Here is a 10325-nt window from a genome sequence, read left to right as displayed (position 1 = left end):
TTTTTTAAAAGTGTGCAAAAAAAAAAAAACCTTTTTTTTGGGGGGGGGGGGGGGGGGGGGGGGGGGGGATCATTTCGGCGCTAATGTACACCACTCACATTATACATGACATTCTACTCTTCCCCGAGAGGACGTATCAATAATTAAATCTACCGACAAATTGAGGCGCGAGGTTGCGAAAGAAATCAACTGCCAAGCCAGGAGAGACACTCGGCTTCCAGCTTACAAGTCCTTGTTTCTCTCTTCCCCCGCTAAACCTCTTTCGGACTTCACGACTGACTGACTGACCGCAGTCGCGTGTCCTTGTGCACTAGGATACAACTCGACAGGAGGTCTTTGGGGAAAGATCTCAAAGCGAGATCTCGAAGAAAGGATTTTAGAAAACCACCTTGAGGAAAGTGTTATTAAAGACAGAGGACGTCCGAAAGAAATGAACTCAAGTAAAGACCCGATGGAAAGGTTTGATTCAAAGACTTCAAGAAATGAGCCCAATGGACAGGCTTTCGGGAAAGACTTCATGGTGGACCTCAGGAAACGATCACGCTAAAGCATCGCGATGATTCTTACAAAGGGAAAGGTCAAGGACAACCTCGAGAAAAGATCTCAAGCAATGACCCCCGTGGAGAGACTTCAAGGAAAACCTTTATGCAAACAACTGAAGGTCAGATCTTCAGCAAAGACCTCAAGGAAAACCAGAAGCAAAAGAACCAAAGAAGCAATTCTGGGAAAGACCTACAGCAAAGACCTAAAGGAAAGCCTCAAAGAAATGCCTCAGGAAGAGACCACAGGAAATGACTTGAAGCAGAAACCTTGAGGAATGTTTTCAACGCGAAGATCCTGAGGATGTCTCAGAAGGAAGACTTGATGGAGAGACTTAAGCGAAAGAACTTGGCAAACACCAGATCGGGAGGTTAAAGCCTGTGGGGCAAACCTTAAGCAAAGACTTTCGAGAAAGTGTCAAGACCACCTGAGAACAGGCCCTTCTGCTCAACAAACACCTGATGGGTGAGACATAAAGAGACTTCTAGAAAAGGCTTGACAGAAAATATCAAGCAAATACTTCAATGAAAGACCACAAACAAAGAACAAGGAAAGACCTGACAGAGAGATGTCATGGAAAGACTTTCAGGAAAGACCTCAAGAGTAGACCTCCAGGAAAGACCTCAAACAAAGACCCAATGGAAACTTCTCAGGGAAACACCTTCAGGAAAAAGCCGCAGTCACTGACTTTGAGAAATGTTTTAACAGGTAAGATCTAGAGGAGGAGGTCCTCAAGAAACATCTGAAGCTACCTGCCAAAAACTCAGCAAAGACCTAGAAATGTTTTAACAGGTAAGATCTAGAGGAGGAGGCCTTTAAGAAATATCTGAAGCTACCTCCCAAAAACTCAGCAAAGACCTCAAGAACACACTTTGCGTATAAGACCTCAAATAAAGATCTGATGGAAAGACTTTAAGACCTCCACCTCAGGCCCAGAGGGAGTTCGGAGCCCAGACACAGCAGCTAAAACAACAGCGGCATTTATTTTCCCAACAGTGTTTTGCAACGGTCTCAAAGATCTCCTGCGGCTGAGGACGTTTGAGCGAGGACCACTTCCTGTTTCCAGACCGAGAGGTTGCGATGAAACACGCTGAGAGCCAAAGGCTGTCCACACAGCTGTGAGTTTTTCCATGCAGAATTATTTCATGGATGGAAAATGGATGGATGGATAGATGGATAATTCTAAGGTCTAAATTCTTAAGTCCTAACCCAAATCCTAACTCAGGTATGGTTCTGACTCATAGGATTTATGTTCAAGGTTGGGTGTCGTGTAGAGGTCAACTTTGAGCATAGGGTTCAGATTAGGGGTAGAGTTAAGGACGGGTTTAATCTAGGAATTGGGTTTGGGGGTTTAGGTAGGTCATTCCAGAGCAAAAATTTTCAATAGGACCGTAAACGGGCAAACACCCGTCCAAGCTCGAGACTGCACCGACAGCATGGTTGTGAGACAAACAAACGCAAAACACCACAAACGTGTCAAATTATCATCCCGGCTATCATCTGAGGGATTCAGTGAGTTTGGGACTGTTGCTGCAAGAGCCGGTGTCATGATGTCAAACAAGATGAGCTCCAGATACGGAATCGCCACCGTGTTGACATTCCAGCCGCCTTTTTCTTTTTCTTTTTATTATCCGCGCTGGGATTATCTGACAGATGCTCACTCTCCAGACGCCACAAACAAACACAAGCAGATCACAGATGAGCCACTTCAAAAGCAAGCACAGGCAGGTTCGCTAAAAAAGCAAGAAACACAACAAATATTTTAGATTCTACCAGTCGGGCCAAAAGAAAGTCAACGCCTTACATTGACTTTACACGTTCACCGCCGATAAACGCTTCCCAGATGAACTTGTTTTATTTCATAGTCATATCAGGAAAGGGCACGGATGCCAAAATAAGGTATCAAGGCAGGATTAGGGTTTCAAAGCCGGTTATAGCCAATCTGTAGCAAGCGTAGGTTTCAACTTTCTTCCTTTTACATCATCCCTTCCTTCCTTTTTTGGCCATCTCTTGCCTCCCTCCCACCTTCCCTTCCATACATCCTTTCTTCTTTTTCTGCCTTCCTTTCTCCTCTTCCTTCTTCCTTTTGCCTTCCTTCCTACCTGCCTTAATTGTGATGAATGACATAAAACACCGCCTTGAATAAAAGGTGTTTGTGACGATGTTATCGCTGCTTGTGCGCTACTGGGAACCAAATCGACACAGTAATAATATCCAATATGATGAACAGATGTTGTTATTATTGTGCTTTTTTTTTTTTTTGATTGTTATGACTTCCCGCGAGGTTATGAATGTGAGCGCTTATGCAAAGATGCAAATAATGAGAAATGCATAAAAGCTCATTTTCCTCTTTTGCTCCCGTCAGACACTTTGAGATTAGATGCAAATAATGAGAAATGCATAAAAGCTCATTTTCCTCTTTTGCTCCCGTCAGACACTTGAGATTTTTTTTTAGCCTCCATCCCACACACACACACACACACACACACACCTCCCACCACCTTCCGCCTGCTGTTCTACAGCGGTGACGGGGGACGAGTGGGGGTGTTTGCGAGAGGGACCCCCGAGTGGGCGCTCTGTCAGCGGGCGCAGGTGGGACAGCGCGAGTGGGCGGCAATCAGGCATCAGACCCGGTACTAAATGCGGCGCCGGCCCGCATCCCACGCGGCAGCACAGAAAGGAGTTTGAGAAAAAAAAAAACAAAACAGAAGGAAGCAGAAAAATGATGGCGTGGGCCGCCCGGGGAAAGTCTGAGTGGGAGCAGAGCTATGTATCCTTTTCTGGATGGCTGTATATTACTGAGTCTGTTCATAATATTCAAAATTGCTGTAATGGGGAAAAAAAAAATCATAATACAACAGTGAATCACTTTTGTGTTCATTCCAAGGCTTGCAGCTGCAGAGTTTCAAAATAAAAGGGTCTCATTCGAACATTTTTAGGTCAAGACTGTAAATAGACTAACTGCTATTGATAATAAGCAGTTCAGCTGACGTATAAAAGTCCATGAGCCCACACACTGCGTCCAACTCATTCATGATAGACTTTCACAATAAAAGTGCAGCAAAAACGTCGAGGTACTCTCTCGATTTTATTTTGATAAATCAAACAAGTAACTGTATGTGTGTATCTCCTGTGTGCGTTTTATTTGTCGCAGTGATTGGCTGTGCAGTCAGCGTCTCTGCTTGCCTGCTCGCTAATGCTGGTAGCAGACAGGTGAGCTCCCACGGGCCTCGGCTTAGTAACCTGCACGCCGCCCTACGACCCCGCCCCACCCCACTGCTTCATAGGCTTCCCCACAAACCCAAAATCATCATCAACAGCACAATAACCTGTGGCCTTCCGTGTCTGGGTAGCGCTTCGGGTGTTGCGCTGGATTGTTCTGGAATGTCTCTAATGAATGCAAATGTCTTGTTCGTCTCACACACACACACGCACGCGCACACACACATGCACACGCACATGCACAACTGCATCTAAAAAGCAATAATGTGGCCCTGGCACCGCCATCTTTGTGTCGCTACCGAGCAGGAAATTGTTTCTAAAAATATCTGATTGACGTCTGACCTCTCAGTCACTTTTAAAAAGTAAAAGCTCCACAAACCTGACAGCACACAAAATGTTACTCTGGGACTTTTATAGTGAAAGTTAGCGTGTGCAAGCGGCATGTTTCTTGGTTGCTCCTGGGCTTTTATTATGGACGACACCATATGACATACGTCTTGTTTCCATACATGTTTCCTTTCACAATAAAAGACCCACAGGCGACCCTACTACACTAACTGACATCACCATCTATCATTTTGTGACTTTCAAAATAAAATTACAAGATCAACAACAACACAGTCATAACATGGGACAAGTTTAAGGCAAGGAGAAAGAAGATGGTCTTACCTGGATCAAAGACATGTTGCTGAGGTCAAGTCTGAACAGGAAGTTCCTGCGAGGGGGGGAAGAATATGAGCGCCTCTGTGTGTGTACTTGTATAAGTGTGTGTGTGTGTGTGTGTGTGTGTGTGTGTGTGTGTGTGTGTGTGTCGCACCTGGCGCCCACAATGAGTTCATTCCTGGCGAGGTCGAGCGTCAGCTGAGAGAAATCCCGCACGCCAGCCCAGGAGAACGTGGACATCCACGGACCAAGCGCTGAGGGGGAGAGAAAAGTATTATAAGCATAGCTTAGCATAGCCTAGCATAGCAAAGCATGACGGCTCATATTTTCGCATGAGAAAGAAGAGCCTAAAACAATTTAGCCTTAGAGGGAGAATAGCATTAAGCAATGGGTTGGAAATAAGCCTTAGCTCATTTTCGCATTAGAGAAATTAGCATCGCGTAGCATCAGACAAATAAAGCAGTGAGCTAAAATAATGACTGTGTACAATATTTAATCTCCAATCAGGAAGCATTACTGGGCCTCGCCCCCTTCATGTTCTCCGTTAAGAGAGAGTAAACATCCGTCTGGTGAGAATTCCTACGGTGAGGATGATTGGCGTTTATCCTCCCGCTTACAAGCTTTTTTTATACGCGCCGCCTGTTCAATCCCCTCATAAGCGGCGCACAGCTGGGACGGTAAGGCCCCCACCCTCCGCGTCCCCCTTCCCTCACCGTTTATCTGCCAGGTCCCGATCATTATTTGGAGTTTTTATTTTGCTGCCATGTTTTGTGTGGCGCGGACAAAAAAAAAAACAAACTATATCGGTGTTCATCGAGAACACATTCTCAGAACTTCACTCGTAATGTTACAGCTTTATTTCAAAATGGAATAAATGTTAAAAACACCCAGCTTGTATACGATGACTTTCACAATAAAAATCTTGAAAGAATCACACGCGGGCTGACTTTCACAATAAAATTGAAGCGCAACCACACAACTATTAGTTCCAACATTATGGCTTTCACGATGAAAGTCACAAGCAATATATATACCTGTACATCATATGCACCTGATCTTACTGTGATTTCCAAAATCAAAATGACAAGCAGCCAGTTTGTAAATGGTAGATTTTCACAACAAAAGTCCCATCAACAACCGCAAGGCCAGTAAGAGTAAGGCAAATTTCTAATTAAACGTCTGTCCCAACCATAAAACATCAAATATGTAGATGGCAAATTTCAAAGCCACTGACAACCGCTCAAAATCCAGCGGCCTGTGAGAGGAAGAGCCCAACAATTTTTTTTAGAGACCCTATTTGGCACTCGACAAAACAAGTGATCTCCAAACTTGTAACGACACAAGTCACGTCGCTCCGGAGTGATAACAATCCAAACATTTGTCTTTTCTCTCACATTAGCCTTAGCATGCTAATTCAGAGAGTCGCAACGGAAGCCAGGCTTTATGGGATTGATTTCCTTTCCCGACTCGCCAGCTTTAAAGACTTTGGGATTGTTCAAAGCGGCCAAGAAATAAAAAGAGCTCCTCCGTGGCGGCGCCTACTCACTCGGATATGAAAAAAAAAAAAAAAAAAAAAGTTGACTTTGATTGAAGGGCAGCAAAAAAAAAAAAAAAAAAGGAAAAGTTGACTTTGATTGAAGGGCAGGATTAGCTTCGGCGGCGTCGATAGCCGTCGATGAGGGAGTTTTTAAGGGCGGTATCAACAAGTCATTCTTTCCAATTCAGTCTCAAGCCGCCTTCGCTCGCATCACCTTTCTAACTTTCAAACCGGCAGTCCCGTCGCGGCCTTTCCAGCTCGATGATTGATGGGCCGCAAACGCTTGCGCGGCAGCTCCAATTAGGGCCGCCTCGGTAATCAAGACTGAAGACGGAAGAACGCCGCGTTGTACCCTGTTGTTGTCGTTGTCTTTCCCCTCCCGCCCCTTCCCCGACCCCCCCCTTAAGATTTTATTACCCGAGCGCTCGGTTCACAAGTTGATGCAATGTGTTGCATTCGCGGCACAGAGACGAGACGGAGAGCAGAGTGCAAATTAGATTAATAAAGAGTCAAGCGGCAGGCGGGAGTGTGCGTAAATGGAGAAAGAGAGGCCAAATAAATACGAGCGGCTTTGTTTCTGCGCAATTCTCCCGGGAGTTTGCTGTGATTTGGTGGGAAAGCGGAGCGTGACGACGTGCGCGGTTATTCAACGGATTACTTCTCCGCCAAAGGTGACGTTAAAGCGAACGCTACCGTCTCCCTTTCCATCCCGCGGGGAAGATCCTCTTCATCTTTACGGATATTGTTGCATGCGGTGGGGAAAAGAAAAAGGTGTGAAGATTATCTACTCACTAACAAACTTGCGAGCTGCAAAAGCAGCGCCCTGAGAGTCACAAAAAAAAAATAGATACAGCAAATCACTTGAAAAGTAAATTTTAATGGAGGGGCTGACTAGGAACACGAGTACAATACAAAGTCCGCTAGCCCATTTCAAGGCGGCTGCAGCATCGGCGTCAATGTTGGCACAGTGTTACGAGTTTTCCGACTATCACGGCAGGAGTGAAAGTTCCATTTGCTGGAGTGCTGCGTCGGAACCTTGACAAAAGACAGACGCTTTTTTGGAGAGCTAACAGTCGACTGACCACGTAGAAACATGGAATTAAAAAAAATAAAAATAAGACCGGGTTTCGCCTAGAATCATGACCAAAAGATGGCCTTTCGGACAAAATTCAGAGTTGACGCTCATTTTGGGAATGACCTTGAAACTATCGAGGACATGTTTGATCGGAACAAGAACCCGGTTGATTTGGTCTTCAAGAGATCTGAGATAGCGAGTAGATATGATTCTATCCATACGGGTTTCTAGGCAGCGCTCTAGAAATTGGCATTTTTCGTGGAAGGGTGTTCTTTGTCAGCGCAAGAACTCTTTTGCTTCATACATTGTAAATACATTTCTTCCAAGCACTTGAAATGGCGAGTGGCGCGATCATGTTAGAGCAAGGTTCTAAGCGGTGCGCTAATCGTTCCGGTGTTCAAAACGTGGGCGTTGGTCAAACAAGAACTCTACACTTTCCTGACTGACAACATATGACATTTTCGGGAGCCAAGTTAGCTTGTTCGACGGGGCACTCTTTCAACGGGAATGTTGGAACCATTTGAGGATTAGCGTACCGCGGCGATTGAAAAACACCGTTTACAAACCTAGCGTATTCCAAGTACTGGAAATGTATGAAGTGATTCACGTTCTATGTCAGAGCAATATGAATTGATACTGCCAGGGAATTCTGAGATAGCGCTTTTGAAGTGCTACTGGCGCATTTCCCGGCGACGCTCGACCACCACTCTGATTCAAATCCATCCTCTTTTGTCCGGCATGTTTCGCCCCAACCGTTAGCATTAGCCATTGTTGGGTTTTAATCCGGTCACCATTCAGGCTTTGTGGTGCAGGTGAGCGAGGCCACGCTCCCAAAAAAAAGCAAACAACAAAACACCGATCGATCACAGGCGCCGCATTCACTTGAATCACTTCAATTCAATTTCGTCTCCTTCTCAGCGGCACTCGCTCGAGCAGCTGGAATGTTCAAGTCTTCAAACGTTTAAGGGCTTAGTGTTCTTCTGTTTGTTTGTTTTTTAGCAAGAACTCCGGTGATTTATAATGACATTTGAACCCGGACATTTGCGGTAGCCATTGAAAAAAAAAAATGTACCTCTTCAAGGCAGCGCTCTACTGATGAAAGTATTCCGTGGATTTTCTGACTTGGAAAAAAAATGGTGTTCTTTCACAGAGACCTTGATTCTGTAGTGACAATATTCAATCCGAGACATTTAGGACGGCTGGTATCAAAGGTGGCGCTCGACCAATTGGATTTTTCTACCTTCAAATGTTCAAGCATAAGTGTACTTTGGCAGACCAGGAACTTTGTTGCTTTTTAATTACATTCAACCCAAGACACGAGGGACGGCTGTGTCAAAGGGCGGCTTTCTAGGCGGCGCCCTCCTGATTGGATTTTTCAAGTTATCGCGGGATATTCAATGCAGCTCCTCTGGCTTTTGTATTTCACTTGCAGCTAGTTTTTGGTTTGGTTTTGTTTTTTGGGGGGGCAAGAAGCGAGACAAACAATTGAAAGCCGTGCTTCTCGGCGCACTGTAACGATGCCAAATAGAGAACCGACGCAAAAGAATCGACATGACGGGCCGATCGCTAACCTTGTGCTGATGGGCCAAACACAACCGTTGGTTCTCTTCCTTCTAAAGAGAATACGCAACATGCTTCTAGGCGGCGCTCACATGTCTTCAGATGTCATATAAAACCACATCGATTTCGCCTTTTGTTCGCTAACATGCTCACACCGCTAAGGACAGCGAAAAACGGGCGTCTAACCTTGTGTGGATACTTTGGGATGTTCTTTCTTGGCGCACTCGGGCTGAGTGAGTGGTTGGAAAAGCGACACGGTCGGGAACGCAGACGAAGCGTTGGGATGAGCCATCGCCGCCTTCAACGTCAGCGGGGCGATGTGGAGGAGGAGGAGCCTCAGCAGGAGGAGGCCGGCCATGGACGTTGTCATGGTGACGACCGCTCCTTTAACCGCCAAGTGAACTGAGATAGATTAGCACCAAAGCCACTGTTCTGCTTGACATGTTTGACAAAAAAAAAAAAAAGTATTTTTTTTCCTCCACTTTTTGGTCAGAAACCGGCGTTTTTGTGGAAACCAACCTGTGACTTACTGCTGGTACGGAAAGAGGCAGAAACAAACTTTTTGGTAGGTTTGGTGCATAAAATAATATTTAAAATGTTGCAAATTTAAAAATGTGACAAATAAATAAATACAAATAATTTAAGTCTCCCACAAGGGTGATTTTATTTGACAGAATTGAATTACCGCTATAATACATGAATTAAAGGCCCCCAAAAAATCTGCTTATTTTAATAACAAAACAACACAAAAATTCTATGAGAAACATGCAAAAGGCTCATTTATTTGCAGAGTTTGTTTTTTCATAATAATAATGATAATCACAGGTGATGTAGTTACCTGAATAAAAGCAATTAAATGTCCCTGAAAGGCAATCAAGTCGCCTTTGTGAAAAGACAATAAAAATGATAAAAAATAACAACATGGTAGTCTGCAATAAAATCCAGCCTGCCGAATTGATGAGCCAAAAAAAAAAAAAAAAGTGACGGCAAACACGCGATCTTCCCTCAGCAAAATGTTTCAAAGCCGCTGAAAAGTTGAACAAGCAACTGCTCCCAGTGGAATTTTCATCACTAATGCATCCGTCAATAAAAAAAAAAATTATTAGCGCAGTCGAGCCGTAAATGGAGCAACCCCCTCCCCCGAAAAGGTTGCGTTTAAAAATCAATAAACGTTTCTCATTATTGCTCCTGCTGCTCTACTTCAAGACCGGCGTGCTTGTCAGGGAGGCATTCAGGGAACAGTCTTCAAACTTGATCTCCAAGCTACGCCCACATGCAATCATAACAAAGAAAATCTTCACAGTTTAGTCTCACAAATTTAAAATGTGCTTCAAATTTAGGAGCAATCAGACAAAACATGGAGGAGTGGTTTGTGTTTTAAGGACTCCTGGAAATGGCTAACGTGACCAGGAAAGGACCCCTTCAAACAAGAATGCCAGACTTCCTGTGAATTTTTAGGCATGGCTTCTTGAGACCTTTTTGTGGGTCTACTCATTATAGACGTGTACCAAATTCAACCCTGCCAAGTGAAACTCAATTTAGAGGCTGAATTATTGTTTTGTTTTGTTTTTTTTTTTTTTTTTGGAAAGACCCCTGAAAATCTCCCAAATGGGGCCACTTTAAACCAAAATAGCCAACTTACTGTGTGTTTTTAGGCATGGCTTCTGGATCATTTTTGCTGCGCCTACCAAATTTTATGTTGGAAAGTGAATATAGTTCCGGGGACCA

General features: G+C 44.5%; 1 protein-coding gene across 3 annotated transcripts in view; it reads right to left on the bottom strand.

Annotated features, from left to right (window-relative positions):
• Positions 1–10325, bottom strand: part of sema5ba (sema domain, seven thrombospondin repeats (type 1 and type 1-like), transmembrane domain (TM) and short cytoplasmic domain, (semaphorin) 5Ba) — a 61444-nt gene that overhangs the window by 41480 nt on the left and 9639 nt on the right. For all 3 annotated transcript variants that reach the window (XM_019880693.1, XM_019880703.1, XM_019880711.1), the window contains exons 2-4: positions 8784–8999; positions 4580–4679; positions 4432–4477 (exon numbers count right to left, since the gene is read on the bottom strand). In XM_019880693.1, the coding sequence (XP_019736252.1) occupies positions 4432–4477; positions 4580–4679; positions 8784–8999 (362 nt within the window). The remainder of the gene's footprint in view (positions 1–4431; positions 4478–4579; positions 4680–8783; positions 9000–10325) is intronic.

The sequence above is a fragment of the Hippocampus comes genome, unplaced genomic scaffold (assembly GCF_001891065.2).
Source record: "Hippocampus comes isolate QL1 unplaced genomic scaffold, H_comes_QL1_v1.1 scaffold214, whole genome shotgun sequence".
Lineage (NCBI taxonomy): Eukaryota > Metazoa > Chordata > Actinopteri > Syngnathiformes > Syngnathidae > Hippocampus > Hippocampus comes.
The sequence above is the reverse complement of the archived record's forward strand: the minus strand, read 5'-3'. Positions and strand labels throughout refer to the sequence as shown.